Below are 25,010 nucleotides of genomic sequence, written 5' to 3' on the forward strand. Positions count from 1 at the left end.
CGACACGTCGCGGCGAAGGTTAGCAGCATTTGTGCCAAATCGCGGGACGTCGACGACAGAGTCCCGCTCGGCCGTGTGTGTTACGGTTCTCGAATCTGTATAGTCTTCTTCTGTCTTCCTGTCGCATGTTTTTTTTTTTACCCTATTATTATTATCATCGGGGAAAACTCTTTGGAGACGTTCCACGATAGATCTTCCGTTTCCATGTCAGTATTACATCTTGCATTTAGATTACCGTGGCTCTTACCGCTGCCACTCCGCCTCCCCTCCCTCCCCTCGTTCTTGGGACGTTTATCGTCGTATTCCCGCGCGTTAAGAAACCTAGGGAAGATTACATAAGGGACGATTGAGCGGCGTCTCCTCGGGGGGGAGATAAGAGAGACCGGCAGAAGTGTTCCTTCCCAGTCGAATAGGCTGTCTCTCTTGATGTGTCTGGCCGGACCGATGCGTACCGCCGCTACCGTCGTCGCTTGTATTTTTTTTTTTTCGCGATTCCCACGAACCTTTTCGATTTAGAATCACGGTCACAGCCAGCAGCAACACCCCTTCCCCCACTCGACTTTTCATCGCCAAAAGCCCCGCTACATATTCGACCGTTCTCTGCCGCGTCGTATCAGTTCGACGCGAGATACATATTCCGAAACACGTCGGGAATGTTTCCGACGGATACCACACGCGTGTATCGTCTATATAGGGTGTACGAAAATATGGTGCGCGATGGGGTTAGGTCAGCGATCCCTCTGACGAAGTAAAGAAATATGAACGGGTGGAATTGACGAATCTTTTTCAACACTCGGGCTTCGAGATGATCCACGTGTATATCCACGACGCGGGGTTTGTTTCTTCGCGAATGATCGCCGGCTTCCGTGTGGTGGCACGTATTCTGGGACACTGGTGAACAAGAGGGATGGAAAGAGACGAAAGAGAACAATGCGGCATGTGCGGTCGTTCCGGTAATTCTTTATTTAACGTTGCATTCAGTGAATGCCTGTGTTCGTGCGTCACGAGCGATCATTATTTTCTCCTTCCCAAGTGGTTCCTCCTCTTCCTCTTTCTCTCTCTCTACTTCGTCTTTTTCTTTTCGTCCCCGTGTACACGTCCATTTGTTCGGCAAAGTTCGTTGTTTGATCGTCGGGTAGCTGGTGCGCGAGCGACAAAGAGAGAGAAAGACAGAGAGCAAAGGGTGTGTGTGTGTGTGTGTGTGTGTGTGTGTGTGTGTGTGTGTGTGTGTGTGTGTGTGTGTGTGTGTGTGTGTGTGTGTGTGTGTGTGTGTGTGTGTGTGTGTGTGTGTGTGTGTGTGTGTGTGTGTGTGTAGTGTGTGTGTGTGTGTGTGTGTGTGTGTGTGTGTGTGTGTGTGTGTGTGTGGGCACAACGCGGTGTTTGCTCCTTGATCCACGAAAACGTGCTTCCTCCGCCAAGCGGGTACGGGAGAGAGAAAATTTTTTTCCGTCGAATATATATTTTTTTTTTTCGTGCCCTACGCCGTAATTCGCACCACCATTTATAATACACGCGGCAGAGAATATTGACCATGCACGGCGAAGAAGCTTCTTGAATTCTCTCTCTTGGGGACGCAGTTGCGCGTCGCCGCCGCCGATGCGTGCACCCCGTGTCCAAACGGAAACGGAGAGAAAACAGAGAGAGAGAAAGAGAGAGGACAGAGAGTATCTTTGTGTGTGTGCTGCTCGAGAGAACGTGCCTCGCCCTCTGCTATATACCAATGTACTTTTGTGCGTACATAAAAGCTCGATTCACGAGTCCGAACGGACGGGGTCTCGATCGAGCCGAACGTTTGGAAGGAGGAAGACGAAAAACCAGGGAGGTATATAAGACTAAAAAAAAAAAAATACGGAACCGTGGTAAAGATAAGAGGGGGGGGGGTACAAAGTATGCCATTTTCGATTAGAGGAAAAAAGATCGCACGGGTGTGACTGTTCCTCTTCTAACGCAATATCCTTCGTAACTGCACGCGAAATTCCTCGAGGATTCTCCTTCCCTTCGCGGCGTGTCGGTTCGGTCGCACCTCCCCCCCCCCTTTCCGTTCAATGTGTGAATCAGAGAGACCTCCATGAATCGGCGCGTACACACACCTTTATAGTTCACTACTGTTAAACTCGGCCTTAAACGAAATGACGTAAACTGCCTCAAATTATTTAATATATAAACAAGCTAGCGCCCTCGCTACTTTGACTGAATACAAAGCCTAATCTCCTGTATAATTATATATACATATATATAGATATTATTATTATGATTATTATTATCATCGTCATTATCATCATCATCATCACGATCATTATTATCATCAACGATCGCGTGTGCGACGCGACGCGCGACGACGGCGCGAGTGTGAAACCGCGATTACACAGTAGGAAAGAAGAAAAAAAAAAAGGGATATGCATGCCGTAGATAACGATCGATCGAAAAAGAGCGTGTTGTGTGTGTACAGGAAGAGAGAGAGGGGGAGAAAAAAAAAACGATAGAGAGGCACAGCGTGTGCGTTCGTGTAGAGCGCATTCCTAAGTGAAAACTATTGCCTGCCGGATAATCGCGCGCCCGCCCGTCCGCCGCTGGATTAGAGAAGGAAGTATCTGTGTGTAGCGAACACGTATATGTATATCGATCCGTAGGACCCGGTGGGAAGTTAACTCTCCTCGTTTATCGTGATGCACACACAGGAGGATTTGTCGGTTGAAAAGCAAAGGAAGAAAAAAAAAATAGGAAACCTTCTTTCTCTGTTTCTCGTGAGCAGTGTAAGAACGTAAGAAAGAAGGTTAGGGGGTAGAACTCTCGAGGCCGCCGCGACGTACCAGACGTACGAAGATCTCTCTCGTTGCTCCCTCGCGAGATACCGAGATGCTCCTACGGATAAGCGAGGAGGGGAACTCCCCGAAGGTAGTACAGACACGGGTAAAGATAGGAGAGGATCAGAAGAAGGGACGGGAGTACGAAAGAATGATTTAGTTTTGGCATGCTCGAACGGACAGAAATAGAGAGAGAAAAGATCGTGCCGAGACGAGGGACCGACAATTGGAGCACCGGGTAGCTCTTCGGGTACCTGGACCTGGACAACGAGACTCCAGGGGTTGGTGCAGAGGGTTATACGACGCAAGAAAGAGAGAGGGGATCCCGCTGGTCTCGTCGAATCTCTCGAAATCCGTCGTCTATGGCTCTCCTCTCGGCTCGAGCTTTCAAGGGAGAGACGGGGGGGTCCCCGACAGACTGGGTGGTTCCGAAGGACGGACAGTGGTGGTTCCTTTCGTTCCTGGGATGTATTATATATATATATATATATATATATATATACGGGTACGGAGAATATTATACACGACAATAAGGGATCGTAGGCCGGTCGAACACGATCCATACACCACGGGGCCCAGAGGAGAGTTAATCGAGAAACGGGCGAACTCCTACAGCTTTTATGGCTCCGATCGTAAAGATATACACCCAAGGCTTTTTCTCTGGAACTCGGGACCCCTCCGAACATACCACCCCGGTCCAGGGGAACACTGGGCGTTAGAGAGAGAGATAGAGAGGCAGAAACGATGACGGAGACTAGTAGGTAGACGGACAAGAGGGCGGTAGGGCAGGTACGTGATTAAAGGTAAAGCTCTCTCCTCTCTCAATGGGGACGAGCGAGCGAGCGAGCGAGCGAGCTAAGCGATCCGCGTGTCAGCCGTGGGCTGGCTGGCCTGGCAGGTAGTTCTGCACCGGAAAGCACCGGCCGGAGAGCATAAAGCGGCGACCCAAAGCCATTTTTGATCCAACCGATCTCTTCTTCTTCCTTCTCCTCTGCTGCCTTCCCCCTCGTCAACCCGCGAGCGTTCGAATTGTGCACAATGTGCTTGACCATGGGGATGGATTTTCACCTTCTTCTCTTCTTGGCTGTACGCGAATTTTTCTTCAACCCCGCCCCCCCCACCCCTTCCTTACACCCTCATCATCGCCGATGAATGATCCACTCGATCCCCTCCTAGAACGCTGGAAAGAAAGAGAGAGAGAGGATCCGGTCGCCCTTCTACCCAACCGAGAAGCTAAGCCCCGAGAACCATCGCCTACCGAACAATGACCCGGTTCCTCTGACGGCGTCGAATTGTTCGCGTACCGAGACCTAGTACACACCACTGGCAGATTCGGCGAATACATAAAACGCACGTTATTTCGCGCTGTTCTTTGTGTATGTGTAAACCCCATACTGGCCGTTGACGCATACACTATACTCGGTTCTATACACGCGTGTATACGGGAGAGCCTTCTCTCGACGCTCTGCCCCCCCCCCCCATTATTCCCCTGTATTTTTCGCCTCGTGTTACGTCGAGTCTTTTTCACCGTCGCCACCGAACAGATTGTATATTCTTTCCTTGGTCTTATTTCGCTTGGCTCGTCGTTCGCCACGGGGAGAGCTTTTCGAGGTTCAGTTTTTTTTTTTTTTTCACGGCTTGTAAACCATCGTATTTCTCGCGTGTCTTTTCTTGGTCGATTCGATAACGATGTACAATTTTTAAATTGTGTTGATACTAAGCTATATTGTATGATATATTAAATAGATTAATATATTACACAGTTTAACTTAGTATACATTCAATGCTGGCAGTACTAGTGTTATTAATAAATCGTCGACGAGTGTTTCAAGGTTTCTCGTCACTGAACATTAAATATTTCATAAACTAATGGCCGCATAAGGTCGAAACAATTATATCATTGCCTTCGGAATTTCAAGCTAAAACACTATGCTAAACTTCATTAAAAAATCAACGTTACACCTGGCGATCTTCCCTTGTCAGTGCCGAGGAGCCTTCGAACACTCAGCGAACATTTACTGTACACCGTTATCGCATCATTTTTCCATGTTCGGAAACATTAATCGACGGGCCCATGTAGCTTCATAAATCAACTTCGACCGTACCAACGTGCACAATACGCACACAAGCGTTCCCTATCGAATCTAGATCCGCGTATAGAGACCGGTCGTTTTGTGCGCTCGGCCAGGGGTTTCGATCTCTCGATAGTTAAACTCGAGGGGGGACATATAGTCGACGGAGGGAGATACAGACGATCGTTGAACCTGACAAAGGAGAGAAAGAGACGGAAAGAGGCTCAATTTTGGAAAGCACCACCACCGTGTGCTCCCTTAAACAGGAGAGACGTCCATGTGTCACGAACGTCAGGATATTATGGGTTACTGTCTACGGATAGTCCCGACGATTTGAAACGATGGACCACGCCCAAAAGGCCTGCCATCTCTTTCTCTCGCACATACTCTCTTCCTGTCTCTCTCAGACACACATACACGTATACACTTTGTGTCGACGATCGATCCTCTTTCCTGGCGACACAAGCTGGCAAAAATTTACCACCGGCAAAAGTCGAGCGACGAAACGGAACAACCCAATACGCCCCTGGCTGAAGCGACCCGAGGCCTGTCTGCCTGCTCGCCTGTCTCTGTTCCTGCCTCTCTCTTTCTCTCTCTCTCTCGGGCCAATCGATAACCACCTCCTGGTGCCTCTCAACCGTTTGACAGCCTCCACGACATTTCTACATGCTTATTTCTCCTCTTCTTTTCCTATTTTTACGCGGCTCACTCACCCACACGCCCCCTCATACATTCTCCTTTCTTCTCTTACCTCGACCCTCTCTGTTCCTTTTCGCATCGTTCCACGGGCAACGAAACTGTCTTCGGCAACATTTCCCTTTCCCTCCCCTCCGTATCTTGCGATAACACCGGCCACGAAAAGAAGAAAATACAACAACCGAGGCGCGATCGATTAAAGACTGAACCGATTTCCTTGCGTGCCCCGGCTACTGCTGCTGTCTCACGCGCTTCGTTCTTTATTCTTGTGTTTTTTTTTTGTCGTTCTTTTTCTTGCTTTCGTCACAGTACGAACGGTGTGTCTCGGTTCCGCGTTTCGAATGGTTTTTCGCAGGAAACGAGAACCGTTCGCGCGCGCACACCGGCTGTTCGACGCGCTCTGCTCGTCTCTTGCATGCTACTTCCTCGAGTTTCGGCATTTAAAACCGACTATACACACACACACAGAGAGAGAAAAAAACAGCTGTGTATCAAGGAATGAACGGGGTTGACCGTACGGAATTACTGCCAGTGTGTGTTCACGCCCACACCTCGAGAGTCCAGGGCAGCAGAGATCGTTGTCACGCTTCGTCAAGGAGGGGAGGGGGGGGGGGCAAACGAAAAGCAATAACGAGCGATTCTGTCGTTTCCACCGACCACCCGTAATCGAGTAACGCCATGCTTCCGGTTGCACGACCATCGAAGCTACTGGCAGAGAGTATTTTGTACACTGACGTGCAAACTCGGTTTCTTTTAGGAGAAAAAGTAATGTTGGGCTAAGGGCCTCCTACCGTTTGATAAATTTATTTCGAATACTGAAATAAATGTTAAACCGAATGTTAATTTGGCATAAATTTCAGTAGCTCCCAAAACTAAATGGTAGTAGGCCCTTCGACTATCTCACATTTTCCCCTAGCGGAAGCAGAGTTTGCTCGCGAGGGTACATCGAGACACTTCCTCTGTTTTTCGTTTCTTCCCCTCCCGTTTCGATCACGCTCGTTGTTTAACGTTTTAACGATCCATTGGAAAAATCTGTATAGTTTTTTATTCGCCAACGAAGGCGCGTTTACTTTGCGCTCGATCGTTCGTTATGTATAGTTCGAGCCCTGATGTTGTTACGTTGGCTCAGCGCTCAAAGGAGCGTGTTTTCCATTGCCGCAAGAGCAGCAGCAGCAGCCCCGTCGTCTACCTTTTTTTGCGGGGGACAAATACGCCGCGTCCCTCGTGTGTGTGTCGCTTCGTTTTCTCTCCGTCTCTCGGACGGTTCAGTTCGACGATCTTTCCCTCGATTCTCGAACGACCGTGGGACCATCCGTCGCGTAGACGGTGTGGGGGGGGGAGGGAGGGTGTACGCGAAACTAGCTAACCAACTGAAACTACACTACTGTATTATCGAAATGGGAAACACACTCGGCGCAAGGCGAATAATAAGAAGGAGAAAAAGAAACTCGAAAACATACCCTACGCATTTAATGATAACGTGCAAGTCTCTAGTGTGATACATTTCTACGCTTATTCTCTAACTAGTAGTCATGAAGTCTAAAGTAAAAAAGAAAAGAAAAAAAACGATACCTCGTTGTGGTTTGTAAACGCGGATAAACGAGTAAACGGAAAAAAAAATATGCATAAAATACGTAGTTCTGTAATAGAATAAATAAAGGCGAAAAAAAAGTCAGTAAGGGCGAGCGAATAATGCACGACGGTGAAGCGTTGCAAAAGAAACGTAAATAAGTAAATCGCAAATTGAACGACGAGAGCATGAAAAACAGAGAAACGGTGTAACACGATCAAAAACCGCTTAGGCTGACTTACTGGAGAACAAATGAAAATAAAGATGGAAGTTGTAAGAATAAAGGAAAAAAAAATATGATAAACTCGCGAACGGCGCCGATGAACCAGTAGAATGGAATTGTCCGGCGGGAGACGTCCTAATTAGTCGCAGAAACACGGGAAAAATGTAAACGAGCGCCAAATCACGTTCGACTCGATGATTAAAGAATAGAGTGTGTGTGTGTGTGTGTGTGAGTGAGTGTGTGCGCGAGAGAGAATGAAACACGACTCAGCGCGGATCTTTCATGGATCCAACGACGGCGGATGGATGGCGTGTGAGTCCCAGGACGAGAATGGATGATCATTTCCAAAAACACGTGTGTGGGATCGAACGATTTCGACCGAGTGCGTATGCATGTGTGAGTGCGGGGTTTACGCGCAGAGTATTTGAGGACATAGTGTTCGGCATGTACATAGTTCTGTATATACGAACGAATCACTGACTGTACAATACCACCCAAATATATTTATATTTCATGTTAAAACAACTTCGCAACACGCTTCATTCGTCTACTTTTTGATGTACAGTAAATCCTCGACGAGTGTTCGAAGGCTCGGCACTGAGAACGGAAGTGCTCCAAGTGTAATGCTTTTTAATGAGGTTTCAAATGATATTTGCTTCAACCTCATACGACAATTAGTTTATGAAATATTTAATATTTAACGTCTTGAAACACTTATCGTGAATTTACTGTATACCGACGGGAGTGTTCGCATGATTTCATATCCCACCCCGTAGAATTACTTTTTTCCGGGTTGATTCGATTGAATTACGATTTACAATTTTTGTTGCAAGTACACCAGCTGGCAAATGGGTTCCGCCTGGGAAAGATGTTGTCTTGCTCCTCGTGCCTCTCCCAGTTCGCGAGGGACTCGCGAACGGGTGAGAATAGGCGGAAGAAGGGGAAAGTGGAAGTCGTCGGTAACAGTGATTTTCAGAAAGCTGAATCGACAGATTTTACTAACGGCAATATGACGCGTGCGTATCTCGTCAAGGAGAACCAGTCCGCCGGCTGGTCGGTACCGAGTTTAATGATCACACGAGGGAGAGAAGTCCTTTTATTTTTCGTTGCATCGTCCAGAGCTACTCTTCCGTTTTCCTTATTTCATCGTGTTGCGTAATGGTACCGCGCGTCAAATAAATTATCCGCCGCGATCTTGTTGAGGCGCCTGGTCGTCTTGTCGTGGGCTGAAATTACCGAAAAAAATCCTCACTTTGGTTATGAATTCGTTCGAGAAACGAGAAAAAAACCTGCAATTACCTACCGAGACTTATTATACCGGTGGGTACCCGTGATTCCACGTTGTATGCGTATTGTAAACTAGCCTGTAAAGTGGGGGGGGGAGGGCAAAAAGAGGATCTTTTAACCTTCGAGCCGTAACCCCTCTCGGGCTCACAAATCGAATTGCACACGCGGAAAGGTAACGGGGACAATGAAATATATATACAGGAACCCAAGCGACGCCGCTTCCTGGGTGCAATTTCAGCCTATTGTCGCCTGTTATTTTCGCCACGACGAGTTTCCATTCTGTTTAACATTCCGCCCCGCCGCTGGAGCCGACGACACATCGGCCATTGATTTTTTCTTTTTTTTTTTCCTCCTGTCGCGACCGCTTGCCGTTTTCGTCGGCCTGATAACGTGTTCCTTTCTTCGTTCGCTGGTGGTGAGCCGACAACTGATTTTTTCGGGTGGAGAACGGTTTTTGAAAGTTATCGACGAACCGTCGTCGGGACACGGTCGCGACGGGACGAGACGAGCAGCCAGCGCGACACGGGATACGATTAAACGCGCACACGGGGGCCCCGGGCGGCACAAATACGATGACTCCACGATTCTTTGTTATTCATGATATTCCGGCGAATACGCCGCTTTCCGTGCTATAGTTGCCGTGACGTCATTAGTCTTCCATTGTGTCCGATGACACGCTTCTAACCGAACCCCGATATATGGGATTATAGTTTGCCTCGGGAATCATGAGGAGTTGTGTGCGCGCACTCTGTGGGCGTGTGCGTGTACGTTTTCATGGACCGTCGTCGCGCATGTACATAAAACTTTTCGGTCGGTTTGAAAATCCGTTTCGCCGAAATATACGTACTTAATGGCCGACGGCCATCGCAACATTTTTAGACGACGACGTTTGAGCGACACTAAAATTCCTAGAAGTAACTGTCTCGAGAAACGACTGATACGATAGGCCGCCGGATATGGTGTGTCGAAGCCCTCGGCGAAGCCTACAACGCACACGCGCGCGTGTTTCAAGCATCGCATCATCGATCGTCTCTCCTTAAATGAAGGAACTCCGGTTCGATTGCATCTGCCAAGTGCAACGGGAGAGAGACGTGGCGGTGGCTGCCACGGAGGAGCCTGGCCGGGCTCTCTAGCCGCACATCGATATTTTCGAGCCGCAAATTTTCGCACGTTCCTGCGATTTCCTTTTAGCGTGCCGCGAGCTGCTGCCACCACACGCCCCGGACACTCATGACCACACGGGCGAGCGTACACATTCCTCAGCATGACCCTCGACAGTCTTTCCCCGAGCGAAAAAACAGATACAGGAGGTGCCTATTTTATTCCGTTCGATTTTCGTTGAACGCTATTCATATATACAACGGTGGGTATGTACAATTCTTGGAATATCATTTGGCAGGCGTGGAACGTTGACGGTACGCGCGTGTCCCAGTCGTCCTACGCCAATGCGTCGAGCCTTGCTCGGTGGAATCTGTGTAAAAGATAACGAGAATACCGTGATCAGAGGTATGGTTAGGACTTTATGGTTCCCGCGGTAAATAATTCATTTTCCTCCACGGTTTGTACGTTGAAATAAATCATTTCTTTTCGACGACTCTGTCGCGGAGTCGAAGCCCCCGTTGCTATTCTCGGCCGTTACGCCAATGCACACAGGCCTCGTATACAGGACCCACATGGAACAGTGAAAAGGATAAGCGTAAGGGTCTTGGGTAGCCCAGTCACTGAGCTCACCAGTCGACCAGCGATTCGAGTAACGCTCCAGGTAACCCAAGTATCAATTCTTTCGCAGATTGTATATCCGAAAGTATATATGTATATATGTATATATATATGTATCCTTGGGTTGTCAAAATCAGTCGGTATTGAAGCAAAGGAGGCCAGATGTTCCGAATGCCAAAAGAGAGGCGAGTAGGTATTACAGCGTGTACAGAGTTCTAATGAATTCGTTTCCGTCCTTTTCTCGCGTTTCAATCGATATCGAAAAGCCACAGGCACGATGCGTGACCATATTTTTCATGATCGACAATGTAAATGTAACTTGAACGGAGGGGTCAGAGCGTATTCACGGATAAAAAGAGGCGGATAGACAGCGATTTAATTTCCTGTTTCACAAAACCGATGGAATTTCACAACGACGCGTTCTCGGTGAAACTTTAAATTTTTCTTTATGATAGCTTTTAACCTTCCCTCTATTGACATTGGCATTGACCTTTCGCGAGAAAATTGCGCTTTCGTGAGTACTCCGAATAATGTTGAAATTCAATGAAATTTGATTTTTCCTCGATGCTTTATTTGTGCATGCGTACATTACGTCGACACAGTTGCGCAGTCAGTATATCGATACGTGAAAAAAAAACACTAATCTGGGAAACACGTAAATAGGAATGGCCCATAGAAAGAAATCGTATAGACATGGTTTTAATAATGGCCTAAAGGGAGTGGCTTGGATAAATTAAGGTTCCAAATATTTCATGGAGACGATTGTGAAAGAATGACACGGATTTATTATCCACCGACATATAATAACTTTCCGGATTACGTCGGGCCAAGCTCCTTGTTCATTCCATAGTGTCCCGCAGGATTTAGCCGGATAAAGGCTGTTTCGATGGTCGCTGCGAATTCGTAAGCTCGTTTAGTCACTAGCTCAGCATTGAAATATTTCCTAGAAATACAGCAATTGTATTGGATGACACATGCAACGACTTGTTTCCCTTTCTAAATTCGATCCCAAGTATTCCATTAATAAACATTCCAAAAGAATTCATACTTCTTCTCTTATGATAATACCGAGTACAATATCCTTGATAATTTAAATACGTTAATAATCATACTGTCATTGAATTTAAATGTCCCGATATAAACGATCGCGGCGACATCTCTCTGCTATGAAACGTGTTAGCCACGGGGGTAACATCTCCCCGGTTTTTATTGGTCATTTTCCAGCGCCATGGGTGACAAGTGTTAGTACTAAAACGGGTGCCGGAAGTCCAGGACACGTTTGAATTTCGGAACGATTTATAATAGACAAGACACTGAGTGAGTGACGGCTACTGTATTTGGATCGTGTATGATAAATTTGATATTATTTATTCGCAATTTTAAATATGTTTATTGATTTAATGAATACATTTAAAACTGCGAACAACCAATATAAAATTTATTATAACACAAAATATGCGTTATGTGTTGAAAAGAGCGACACTAGCGCCATTGATGACGAAGATCGGTAGCTTATAACTGACTATACGATTCTAATAGGAGTTAACAGGCCATGATGTTGTCTGCTTCTTCTATCACGAAGGCATGAATGAAACGCCGCAAAGTGCTTTACACGAAGCATCGACGAAAAGTGCTATCTTAAATTCGCGAATGTTCAATGTGAGTCGCGAAACAGTGTTCTGTGTGCTATGTATTACTTAGACGTTTCTCTGTTAGTACATTCAATCTCTTTTAACATTTTTGTCCACGCAAACGTAACCTAACCTATTCTCCATGTACGGTCGATGTAGATTAAATCCAGAACATAAATGCATTATAATTTCCCACTGATATCCTTGAAATACCTTCACTTGTAGAAATTTGAATTGAAAATGATTTATGGTTCGTCGTTATCTACACTACTGCTCTATCATAATCATTGTGGGTATCGTAATCTGTTGAAATATTTCTTCATTTGTTCACAAGTGCGATCAGTTGTTTTTTTTTTGAAGTTTCGTAAATAGCTACGATCATTGTGTTCTTTATTTATTGGAGAAATATTTGTGAAATCGATCAGAAGTATTAACATGAATTTCTATATTAGTGCCCATAAACGAATTATTTGTTAGCTAGCATACATTTTTCATTGCTTTCAGAGAACTGCCACATTGTGCTAACTACGAAGTGTCACAGGTCTTTTTAAAGAAAAATATTCTGCAATCTGTTAAACAATTATTTGGGGAAGAAGGAACCAAGTGTACAATTGATATTTTGAAGTATAATCCAAAGGATTATAGATTTATCTTACGGTGCCCAAATGATTGCTATGTACGTCTAAGGACAGCATTATCACTTGCCGAAAAGTACGAAGACAAACTGTGCATATATCACATCCATCGTACCACAGCTAATCTATTATCATTTTCTGCAGACAGTAGGAATTATCAACATTAAGATATAAAGGATTATATACGAGAAAGAATCTAGTACAATTTACTGTGTGCCTTTCTCTTCTAAGAAAAAGATCATAGAATTTTTGCATGTTTCTAGCAATTGATCAATTATGCCACTAATTCATAAGGAGGGAAAAGATACTATTATATTTGCATCTAAGGAAGATCATGCTACACCTAGTAAAATAGATCTTCCAGAACCAGAACCAAGTCCTGGTCTCCTTTTGCCCAATGGTGAAATCAACTGGAACTGTCCTTGTCTTGGAGGTATGGCTACAGGACCGTGTGGAGTAGAATTCAGAGAAGCTTTCTCGTGTTTCCACTACTCCACTGCAGATCCAAAAGGCTCAGACTGTTACGAAGCATTTAAAACGATGCAAATGTGTATGACCCAGTATCCTGCCTTGTATGGTAGTAAAGACACAAATTTAGATGAATTCGATGAAGATATGGATTCGGAAGAATAGAATCGAAAAGGGAGGGAAGGCCACAGTCATCTAGTACAAATGTAGAAATAGAACGGACTAAAGTTTAACGAACGACCGCTGTTTTGCCATTGAACAAACGACGCGATATAATCGTGTCGCATGGCGTCTAGAGCAAATTTTTATTGGGACTTAATGAAACGGGATCTCTGTAGTCCTCACAATGAATAGGTTGTGTGAAAAAGTATGTTTGAAGAAAATAAAGTATTCGCAAATATTCTTCTTCTCGTATGTATATTCTCCACCTTCTGCAAAGTCGTCAAAGACAACATTCGCTTAATCACGGCAAAGAACAATCTACAGCATCTTTTTTTTTTTTAATTTAATAATTTGTTTTGGTTACTAGAGAAGCAAAGCAGTTAGTAGCAAAATGTGCAATAATGAATATATTTTAAGTTTACGTTTTGTCATTCTTCGGTTCTAACGAGTTCTATGTACCTCCTGTATTATACGATACGAGACAATGAATAAACAGTTCTAAGTATCAACAGACAATTCCTTTTTTGCAACGCGTTGTGACACACAAATTGAGCAACAAGATGCAATTTTTTTCACATCTTTCGTTATCCGGGGATTTGAAACGTTCTACTTGTTCATCGCGCGACGATGGGCTTAGTTGACGTCACCGCCGTTCGATGGCGGTAACTACAAGGAAGCAGAACGAAAGCAGTGCGACGTCGTTCCCCCTCCAGTCCCAATCCTTTGGACAGTCGGATCCCGTGTATACAACCTCTACCAGCACGCCGCGGTCGTTTACTACCACTACCATTGTAACCAGCCACACTACCACTACTAACCTCACCCATCGTCATCGCCATCACACCATGAGTTTGGCGTTCGTAGAGCGTTTCGTACGGTCAGTGGAAGGATGTGTTTTCGTTTTAAAACGTTAGTGGCACGAAACAAGTTCCGGTGACGTCGCGTATTGTACGGGGAGCGTATGTTGGTGCATCGATCTCGATAACGTGACAAAAGGACACAAACGAATCCGCGCGAGCAAAGTACAGGAGAGAGACACTATTGGAACCCAAGAATCATCGGGACGATTTCGTGGCGGAGTTGCACGCTGGATACGTTCCTTGGCAGTGACCGAGAGTGTTCCGGGGTGTAGTGCTGTCTGGAAAAAACCGTTTGCTACGTTCCCTGCTTTGTTATGGAGCCGACGAGAAAAGAGAAGAAACACAAGGAGAAAAGAAGGTGAGTGTATCGTTGTCGTACCGGGAATGCAGAGGCGCAGTGCACCCGTATGGACACTAGTTTCATGCACATTGTTTTATTATTTTCTTCTTATGGGTCCCATCGATGATTCGAAGCATACCGTTATATACGGCATTCCAGCTTATCTCGTTGGTTTCGTCGGACGATGGCAAGTGCTTAGGTTGGAATCATCCAATACCAACGAATAAATTCTGTACTGCTAGCGCGCGCGCACCAGCTTGCGCGTATGTATATGCGTAAGAGAGTAAGTGCGTGTTTGACGCAATCGGGTTTCCTCCGGTCGAATGAGTCTCTCTCTCTCTTCCCTCTCCTCGCTCGTTCTGTGTTTTCCCTTCTCTCTTCTTCCTTGTATCTCTTGTGTTCTTTCTGGTATCCTTCTCTCGCAGCTGTTTTCTTTCCCATTTCGTCCCGTTGCATGCTCATTTATGCCATCTCTTTCTAATAAATCCATCCTTTTCGTTTTGCTCTCCAGCTGCGTGCTGGACAAATTAGAGGAGGAAAATATGATTTATCTTGTTTGTTATAAGAAAAGGGAGAAATAATTTATCGGTTGGATGCAAACTTTCTATATTTCCACGGACGGCCACATTACGATTTTGTAAAACGGGCAGCCACTCGAAGGGGTAGGATTAATTGTGTGGAGGGTATACGACGATTTCTCTTTTTATTTCCTTTTGAGCAGGTTGCACCTCCTACCATACTCTTACCTGTTGGTATTTGGAATTACTGAAATTTATGTCAAATTAACATTCGATTTAACATTAATTTTAGTACCTGGAATAAATTTACCAAGTAGTAGGTGACTTTTATTCTACGCCGCTTTTTCCCCTAGTAGAAGTCGAGTTTGCTCAGGGGGGTACATGCATGCTAGATATCTTCTTTGTTGCATTCAAGAGACAGATGTCCTCGCGATACCGAGTTTCTCTGGGATAATTCCATACTAAGGCCAAAGAACGCATTCGGTTTGCATCGCGAGTTGTACTTTCCGTATTTCACTGCAATGAAAAATTCAAGACGCTTCCTACGAACTCGTACTCTGTACTTGTTATTCTTGTTTTTTTTTTCTTATCCTCGTACAGTTTGCGTGGTCATTCTAACATGGTTGCAAACACGCTCGTTAGAACGACGCTCGCCATAACCTAAAAATCCTCCGTCTCGACACACGATGCTTACCGTACCGCCGTTAGAAAGCGGTCGCTTCCATCGGAATTTTCTAGCCATCGATATTCTTTGCCGCGAAAAGCCCCCGTGCACGATATATGTACGGTTCTTTCTCTGACGTGAAAATAGTCGAGCTCTGTCTTTTTCTCGGAATCACTGAAATTCAGATAAATCGGAAGCGCCTACTGTCACGCGCACGGTGTATGCTAATTCCGAGTCGTCGCATAATCAACGAAACGGCCGAGATAAAACGCGGCTAACATTTGCCGCGTATCGAAGTTTTTCACGCGTCTTTGGAATCTACGAACGTATGTAAGTATCTCGTATGTTTTTCGTTTCTTTGCAACGCGATTGAAAAGAACGGAAGAACGTTCGAATAGTTTTTTAACGGTGTTCAACGATGAGCCAACCGTAGTTATCTCGATTGTCACTACGCTTTTATGAACCGTTACATGCATATTTATACCATCAAACGTTTTGTTTATAATGAAATATCAGAGCTTAGAAGTCTGTTTTCGATAATCTGTACTCACCGTGTAGTTCGTTCACGTGGTACGCACTCGGAAAGAAGGGCGAGAGAGAGAGAGAGAGAGAGAGAGAGAGAGAGAGAGAGAGAGAGAGAGAGAGAAACTCTCACCGCTTCAGGCGAAACGTTGTAGATGTTTCTCTTCCCTTGTCCGATATCGAAAACACGTCACACACATAAACGATCGTTCGTTGGTGTACGCTGGTTGAATAACGACGCGGGCACGGCTTTTTGGGAACTTTCTTTTCCCAATTACATCTGTAGGAACCATTAATAGGTTGTTCCATGTGTTTTCAGAATTATCGAATCTAACTCGATATTTTTTTTTTAGCACGTTGTCAAGGTTAGAGTCGAAGGCGTTGCATAGGGGCGCCCGTTGAGTCAAACTGGGTGTATATGTCACAGTAAAAGCGTGAAGTTTAGTAAATGTCGTACACTTACTAATCAATGTATGCATTTACGTACGATTTTAGTAGAGGTACGAACCGAATGTAAGAATGTACACCTATTTCTAGTATATGTATTCATTTACTAGATAATGCATTCAATTTCTACAGCACGTTAGTGAAAGCATAATGTCGAAAGTATAAATTTTTAAAATATAGGTATATTTATTGAACAAAAATAAGAACTGAGAACTTTACAGTTTATTTGATAATGTAGGAATCTTTTTTTAAGAAAATTGGTTGTTTTTATAAAACCACAGGTTCCTTATTAAGACAAAATTTATAAGTTATATGGTTCATATGAACAAATGCTAGCCAAAGTGTTTGTCCAAATTAATCCAGAAATGTAAATGTATGCATTTACTAATAAAAGTATAAATTTCGTTCCTTGTGAATACATTTACCAACCAGATTAGTAAGTGCACACATAGACTAGGAAATGTATATACTTACTGAATTAACGCTTTTACTGTAACATATATACGTGATTAGCTAATCAGGTTGTGAGACTTTTGGATTACTGTTTTACCATGCGATACATGTGGCATCAGCGGTTCCAGTTGCTTTATCGACTGTGATGACCCTAAATCGCTTCTTCGGAAAGAGTAATTCAGAACTACTTGTACCACGGGTAAAGAATGTTTTTCTGGATCATTTTTGCTTAGTCATTCGCCGACCAGAATTCTCAACACCGAGGCAGTTAAGAGCACCGCGAAACATCTGCGTGTATCCGGATAAGATAGGTGCGCGTAGAGTGTCGCTCGTTCCCCGGCACACTTAACAACCGATTACACTCTAACGATCCGCTTTTGACGTCGAATCGTGTGTCCGCCTGACGCAACGTCACGGCAATACTTTTGGGCGGAAAAGCCGCGGTTGATGTTTTGCTCGCTCCACGAATTTCATGTATCATCGTTATATCGGTTCACTTCAATTAATTTTCATACGGCCAATTTTAAAGTGTCCATAAAGAGGGCAAATATGGCTATATCCTCATTTCTTTTTTCAAATTTTTAAATAGTTCCCCCGTATAAAAATAGGACATTTATTTAAAACAATTGCAAAATAGATGATTAAAAAATATTTTTTTTAAACTGAAATAATTTTTATTTGGTTTCTTATGTCTCCACTGTAAGTACCCGCAAAACTCATTTCGATCAGTTTGTTAGCTCAATAGTTATGATTCATTGAAGAAAAGTGTTTAGGGCTCTGTTTGCGACGTAGATAGTCGAAACCACGGCCCCGTTTCCGCGTCCTTTCGCGAAATAGTTTCGTTTAGGTCAAGGCCGATAGCTTTGATGAACGGTCGACCCACAGATGTCAGCCTGGTCTCGTTTTAGCGAACCGGTGGATTCTGTGAGCGAACCATTGCAAAGTCTCGCAAGCATACAATTTGTCTCCCCATTACCAACCAACGCAACCGATATCCCTATATTGGACCCGATACGTGATGTATCTTGATCAAACGATAATTTCGAAGAAACTTGAGCCATGCGTGGAAGCAAAAAATGTTTAACTCGATGAATTTCCGTTCACCCTGGTAGGAATCGTTGAATGTCAAAAACATCGATTTGAACGTTCAATTTAGGTTAGGTTCGCCTGGGCGATAGAATATTTAATAGTATGTAGAAACCAGAGAAAGCTCTTGAGGGAACTTATGAAGAGTAAAGGTTCCATGGTTCACGAGTGGGGCCATCTTGTAAATGAATGCTAATCCCCCCCCGTCGTTAAAGATTGACGTAAGAAAAACGACGACCAAGTGGGTCCCGCATGGTGCGCGCCGTGCGTTCCAAATCCTCCAAGAAGCATAGATATGTATACTCTGCTCGGTTGGTTGCAGCGAAGCGAACGAAAAAATTCCAGACTTTCCGTCCGAAAGGGTTGCGATCGAACAAATGACAACGCATCCCTTAAGCCCCACGGAAATGCTCGCCTCTGTCGTGCTTCGAATTTTTATATGTATTTTCTATTGTTCGAATCTCGGAGTACATAATGGGAGGGTCGAACGAGAACGAGTAGGGCGACGCGACCGAGCGATTAAATTCGATTGGTCGAACGATCGAAGGTGAGAAAAGTATATCGATGTATCGGCCGATATGTAATATCGTTATCGGCCGTGATAGCGATGGTTCCAAGTGTGGCGGAGACTAGAAGGCTGCGTTGTATATCTCGTTTTCAGTATCGTGTGAACGCTGGGCGTGATTAAAGATTTTCCCACTTGGAGGAACACTCGGCGAAGCCAACGGATCGGCGTTTCGGTGGATCGAACCATGCAGAGGAATCGGGGAATGGCTTTCACAGGGAATAGTTTAAGTGTGCGAAATTATTGAATAAGCTCGGTGATATACGGGTTATTATTACGAAGCAGACTCGTGGACTTCGCAATCGTGAACAATTGAAGTTGACAACAGGCGAAGATAACGTCGTGTGTCGATTTTTGAAGTACGAGAAGTTTGTAGGGGCATCGAGCGGTTCGCGGGAGAGGAGGGTCTCGTTGGTGTATAGACCGAGTCGACGGCAGAGTGGATCTCCGAGTGGCAGAGGAAACTTTAACCCAGAAAAAGAAGAGGTGAAAGGGAAGAAAGAAGACACACTGCCCGGCAGCGTTCTACGAGTAAAAAAAGCAAGCGGATCAAGTGGCGAAGGGTCGGTGGGGCGGTTGGGGGGATGGGAGGGGGCCAGTAAGAAGGAAGAAAAGGAATCAACGCTAGGGCGAGGCGGCGCGTCGCGGCATTGGCGCGAAGCGACGCTCGGCGAGGCCCGTTCGGTAAAATCGGGACGAAGTTTTATTTGTCCGACGCGTAGCGGGTAACGGAAAAAAACGAGCCGTGGCGCCGACATCTGTACCGTTGTGAGATTCGAAGAAACGAGAGGATCATCAAACGATGACCGCGCCACGTGATAATGAATCCCATAGCGGGTCCGAGTGGATCGGTAGACGATCATCGGGCTACTATTACGACGATCAGTCGAATCTACCGTCCTGTCGATTCGTTTCCCAGCCGACCGAATGCATCGACGAACGCCACGGGTCCATAAACGTGCGAAGACCTTTCGATCGGTACGAAAGATCAGAATCGAACCAGAATGAATCGACGCCATCTGTCCTCGGTCTCTACGATGTTTCTCTTCCGTGCGTGGAGCCTTCGGTCTGTATCGAAGAGCTGCCATCTTTTTGCAGTCAGTTTCGGGATTGCTCGATGAACAACACGGGCCTCAGTAATTCACGGAATTGTCAGCTGGGCGGTTCGGTGGACGTCGAGGATCTGGCCCTGTATTTCGAGCCGGATAGATCGCAAACGAATTGTCCCCCGCGTCCTTATCGAGCCGCCGCCACTAATCCCCCGCATTTCCGTCGATTCAGGGCCAAGTACGGCGAACAGTATCCGACCGTTGATGTGCCGAGCAAGAGACTGGACACGTTCGATCCTATCGATATCCCCCAAGGGAACGTTGATTTAGACTGCGCCGCCTCCGACTGGCTCGGCGAGCAGTTCTGCAACAGCTGTCCGCAGAATTTCCCTTTTTGCACGGACGAACGTTGGCTCCAGTGTCCCGAGAGCGATCGTTGCCCTTTAAACGACACCGTTTACGACCCGTACGCGTTGCCGCCATGCGCGTACGAGGACTTTCGGAACGAATACTGGCGATACGGGTGCAACGAGGACGAGCAGCTTCTCGAGGACTACTTGTAAGTGCCCGCGGATTTAGGGAACAGAAGTTTGACTCTGCGATACAGACTCCTCTCGATTATCGTCTGGGTTGTTCTACACGATTATTGTCCAGGGGTTATCCCCATCACTGGGAGGGGGGGCTGTCAAGCGTATACTTTGTTGCCCTGCGTTTTTGTTACCGAAGCTAGGGCTTCGGGCAAAAAACGAATTTACGAGGGTCTGAAGGATTTCTTACTATAAGATTATTGTCCCAGCGCAGACCCGTGTTCGGGACGATAATCGAGTGGGGTCTCTAAAATGATCGAACGGTTGATTCCTCGAGAATGTTGAGTCGGAACGGGAAACCAATGATAATCAAAGTAGTCACTCGACGAGAGGAAATTTCTGTCTGCTACGTTCTCTGTAATTTGAAATTCCATGATGCGTGTTGTAATACGAGGAAACAGAGCGATTCAGACGGAAACTTTGTTATCATTATTATGTGTATTAGCTGGAACAAGAAAAACATGGAGGCTTTTACTGTCTAGAAATCAAGAGCGAGTTGATATACATTGCATTCTTTATTTAATTATTAATTATACACAGATATTTCGTGTTTGATTCCCGTCGATCCTATTTTCTTCTCGCCCCGATAGTGCTCCTTTTCCTAGGCAAACTACAAACACTGTTCCGTGGTGACGCGGCAACGTAAATACGGTTCGACTCGATGAAATCTCGAGCAGCAGCAAGAGTGAGAAGGAAAGAAAGCTTGCCTCGAGTTTTCAAGAAAACGAAAAAGATCGTGGTTCGACGGTTGATTCTATAGAGCAGATAACGACCGTTCGAGATAGTCGAGACGTGACGAGACGTATCTGATGAAAATCTCATCTATGACACGATACGTACGTCACTGTCCTTGTTCTGTTTGCTACTGGTGGCCCAGATTTTCCATTTCGGTGGCTTAAACTTTCCACGTTTTGGTGGCTCGAAATTTCCACCTTTCAGTGGCTCAAACTTTCCACCCTTTGGTGGCCCAAACATTCCACTTTTCAGTGGTCCAAACCTTCCACTTTTCGGTGGTCCAAACCTTCCATTTTTCGGTGGTCCAAACCTTCCACTTTTCGGCGGTCCAAACTCCCACTTTTCGGCGGTCCAAACTTCCACTTTTCGGCGGTCAAAAATTTCCACCTTCGTCGGTCCAAACTTTCCACATTCGGCGGTCCAAACCCCCCACTTTTTCAGTGACTCAAACTTTCCACTTTCGGCGGTCCAAACCTTCCACTTTGGTGGTCCAAACTTTCCACTTTGGTGGTCCAAACTTTCCACTTTGGTGGTCCAAACTTTCCACTTTGGTGGTCCAAACTTTCCACTTTGGTGGTCCAAACTTTCCATGTTGGTGGTAAAAATTTTCCACTTTGGTGGTAAAAATTTTCCACTTTGGTGGTAAAAATTTTCCACTTTGGTGGTAAAAATTTTCCACTTTGGTAGTTCAAAGTTCCAGCCATCCATTTCACACTGTCTCAAACTTCTGGTCGTCTATTTCACAGTCCCAATATCCCAGACAACTCTCGGATAGTCTGAATACGGGATTCGTTTGGCGAGTCATCTTCGAACCGACGCAATTTCGTAACGGGTAGCGTCTCGGCTGTTTCACGGTCACGGTTCATGCCCATTTCCATGAATATCGTAATCGTGACGCTGTACTTCCCGAATGCCATCGACGGTTACGCAACGATACAGCTGTGAAAACAAAAAACACGTCGATTTATTGAACGAGTGTTATTCGTTGTGCGTTTCGGTGGCACGATGACATTTCTGTACGAATTTTGACAGGTGAACTTGGACGATCGATTTGTGTTGCAGGAGTAACGAGAAACGGAAGGAGAAGTCTCGCGACGCGGCGCGATGCCGTCGGAGCATGGAGACGGACATTTTCACCGAATTGGCGGCCGCGCTTCCGGTTCCGCCGGATCAAGCAGCTCAGCTGGACAAGGCCAGCGTGATGAGGCTTGCGATCGCCTACCTTAAAGTGCGCTCGGTAATCGAGTCCAGTAAGTAGTTTTCTATTCTATCGAGCATTCGTAATAATTTAGATATTCGAATTAAAATTAACTATATATTTGCCCTGGTAACAGGACGGATCGATTCATCGAGAAAAGCACGTCTCGATGGTCTTAAGTCGTAACGACTTTTCTTATAAATTCGTGTCTTCTTTTCCTTTCCAGTGCCAGCGCCTCCTGCGAAATCCGAGACATCGAACGAAATGGACGAGTTGTTCTCAAAAGCTCTGAACGGTTTCATGCTGGTGCTTTCAAGCGATGGGAACATAATCTACCTGTCGGAGAACGTCAGTGATTATCTGGGGGTTTCTCAGGTTCGTCCATTCTGCAACCTGTCAAACAACGATTTCCAATTACCACCACGTTACTATCACCACGTCACTGCAGCTATTTTCACTACCTTCAATTTTCTCCATTTCAGATGGACATGATGGGCCAGAGCGTGTACGAGTACAGTCATCCTTGCGATCACGACGAGCTACGCGAATGTCTCGCCTCGAAGCCCAACGAGAACAACGACAAACGGTCGTGCAGCTTCTTCCTGCGGCTGAAATGCACTTTGACCAGCAAAGGGAGGAAGGTTAATCTGAAGAGCGCTTCCTACAAGGTGGTTGTCCACTTTTCATTTGACTCGAAACGGTCGCGAATCCCCTGGGGTGGTTCGCGCTGAATCGACCATCACAGAACGAAAAATAAAATGGTATACCGTTTTTGAGCTGATTGTGCAACGTTTCCGTTTGCGTCAGGTGATCCACTGCATCGGTAGATTGACGTACATACGCGCACCGGTGTTGAACGCGATGGAAACGGACGAAGAAGATCGTAAGACGGAGAAGGAGGAGGATGATGATGAGGAGGATGAGCGAATGGAACGGGATACTGGGGCTTCGTTGGTGCTGGTTGGTTGTCCCATACCGCATCCGAGTAACATAGAAATACCATTGGGACGCCACACGTTCCTGTCAAAGCACAGCCTTAGCATGAAATTCACCTACGCCGACGAGAAGTGAGTTTAAACGTTATTTGGTTTTCAACCTTTTCAACCTTTTCAATTATTCAAATCCATAAATTCTAATCGATTGAAATAATTCGTTGGTCCCGTTCGTCAGGCTGGCCGATTATCTGGGCTGGAACAGCGAGGAGCTGGTCGGGCAATCTGTGTTCGAGTTCTTCCACGCCCTCGACAATTTGGCGCTGGATAAATCTTTCAAATCACGTGAGTATGGTCAATTGATGCTAATTCAAATGAACGCTATCATTCTCCGTCTGCTGCCCACTCGCTATCGTACATACCGATTTATTTCTTTTTTTTTTTTATTCTAGTGTGCTAAATTTCTTCTGTATGTTCTGTACCTTGTGTCGTAGGAATTGCTTTTTTTTTTTCTTCAAAACTAATCTAGTCGAAGGCACACACGCGTTTTTCCGTTAGGATCTATCGTTCCTCCTCCGTTCAAGTCGGTTCCACGTCCCGAGATAACGTGTCACGCGGAAGAAGAAAGTCGTTTTCGTTGCATCGATCGTCGGTTGGCCCCGTCGAGGGGAAAGAAAAATCCAAGTCGAGTTTAAGGCGGGGTTGGGTGGGACGAGAGTGGTATACCAGTTCTTGGCGTGGGCTGGTCCATACAGGGTGAACGACACCGTAAAGAGGACGATTTTCAAGGACGATAATCTCTTATCAGGATTTTAGGAGAGCTCTCGCGAGCTTGCCTTTTACGAGTCCGTGATTTAATCGGTATCCGGACCGGTAATGCTGGGCATAAAGTGCTATCCTCCAGACGTCATTCCTACTACATCTTCATCGTGGCGACTTTTAATTAAATTATTCGATAATTAAACGAACATCGATCCAGCCAACAGTTGCGCGTTCAAATTTGCTTCATTACGCGATGTTGAAATTGACGATTCCTTATTACGCTATATTCTTCATTTGTTTATTTATACTACAGGGTGCAAGAAAAATGTTGCAGGACCCTGAAACGGGACACTCGTGAGGCGATTTGGAACAAGTTTTTCCTTAACAAAAATGTTATCCGAGGCTCTGTTAACATTTTTCCTAAGGAAAAACTTGTTCCAAATCGCCCCCGAGTGTCCCATTTCAGGGACCTGCAATATTTTTGCTACACCCTGTATGTGTATATGACATATTATAAATCATCTGTAGTATTTCCGCTGTATCAGTATGAATCGTTTTCTTATCCATAGTCGACGGATGAAAAGAGCGATTCGATCGAACCCAACGGACCTTTTCTCCGCCAGCATATCGGATCCCGGTGATGTTCGTCCTCTCGAGGGCGATCAGCGATCCGGATCACCTGCTAATCCCTATCTCCTGCCCAGCATTTTACTGATTCTTCAGCCACGATAACGAAAGAATCATCGTGAAGGGACCGCCTAGTAGGCGTAGGATAACCTCGATAAGCCTGATCCGCAAATTTTATCGAAATTCGTGGTGAACGATTTTCCCTAGAATTCCCGACGTGTCCGAGAGAAGAAATGTTTCGCCTGTAAACAGATCAACCGATAAATCCTGATTACGAGTCACCTGGATTTTCTTCCACGGTGCATTTCGTGGAATTCCCAGGCAAAAGAGAATTCGAGTGAATTATCGGATCGACCGGATGCAACGTTAACGGGTTTAGTCATTCGTGGAATAGGAGG

The 25,010-nt window shown here is 45.5% G+C and overlaps 3 protein-coding genes across 4 annotated transcripts in view; all 3 read left to right on the forward strand.

Moving 5' to 3' along the window:
- Nucleotides 1-11,934: 11,934 nt before the first annotated feature.
- LOC107194814 (ribonuclease P protein subunit p14) lies at nt 11,935-12,838 on the forward strand. Its single transcript, XM_015584517.1, has 2 exons — nt 11,935-12,082; nt 12,507-12,838. Exons 1-2 carry the CDS (start codon nt 12,060-12,062, stop codon nt 12,802-12,804), a joined length of 321 nt encoding a protein of 106 aa, XP_015440003.1. The 5' UTR covers nt 11,935-12,059; the 3' UTR covers nt 12,805-12,838.
- Nucleotides 12,829-13,270, forward strand: LOC107194813 (mitochondrial intermembrane space import and assembly protein 40). Its single transcript, XM_015584516.1, has one exon. The coding sequence runs from the start codon at nt 12,914-12,916 to the stop codon at nt 13,268-13,270; it is 357 nt and encodes a 118-aa protein (XP_015440002.1). The 5' UTR covers nt 12,829-12,913.
- Nucleotides 13,271-14,070: 800 nt separating this feature from the next.
- The window catches only part of LOC107194996 (protein similar), a 38,403-nt gene continuing 27,463 nt past the window's right edge, over nt 14,071-25,010 (forward strand). For both annotated transcript variants that reach the window (XM_015584731.1, XM_015584732.1), the window contains exons 1-6: nt 14,071-14,485; nt 22,156-22,343; nt 22,518-22,666; nt 22,774-22,959; nt 23,099-23,358; nt 23,462-23,568. In XM_015584731.1, the coding sequence (XP_015440217.1) occupies nt 14,442-14,485; nt 22,156-22,343; nt 22,518-22,666; nt 22,774-22,959; nt 23,099-23,358; nt 23,462-23,568 (934 nt within the window). In that variant the 5' untranslated portion in view covers nt 14,071-14,441. The remainder of the gene's footprint in view (nt 14,486-22,155; nt 22,344-22,517; nt 22,667-22,773; nt 22,960-23,098; nt 23,359-23,461; nt 23,569-25,010) is intronic.

This window comes from Dufourea novaeangliae, unplaced genomic scaffold, assembly GCF_001272555.1.
Source record: "Dufourea novaeangliae isolate 0120121106 unplaced genomic scaffold, ASM127255v1 scaffold8, whole genome shotgun sequence".
In the NCBI taxonomy this organism is placed as follows: domain Eukaryota; kingdom Metazoa; phylum Arthropoda; class Insecta; order Hymenoptera; family Halictidae; genus Dufourea; species Dufourea novaeangliae.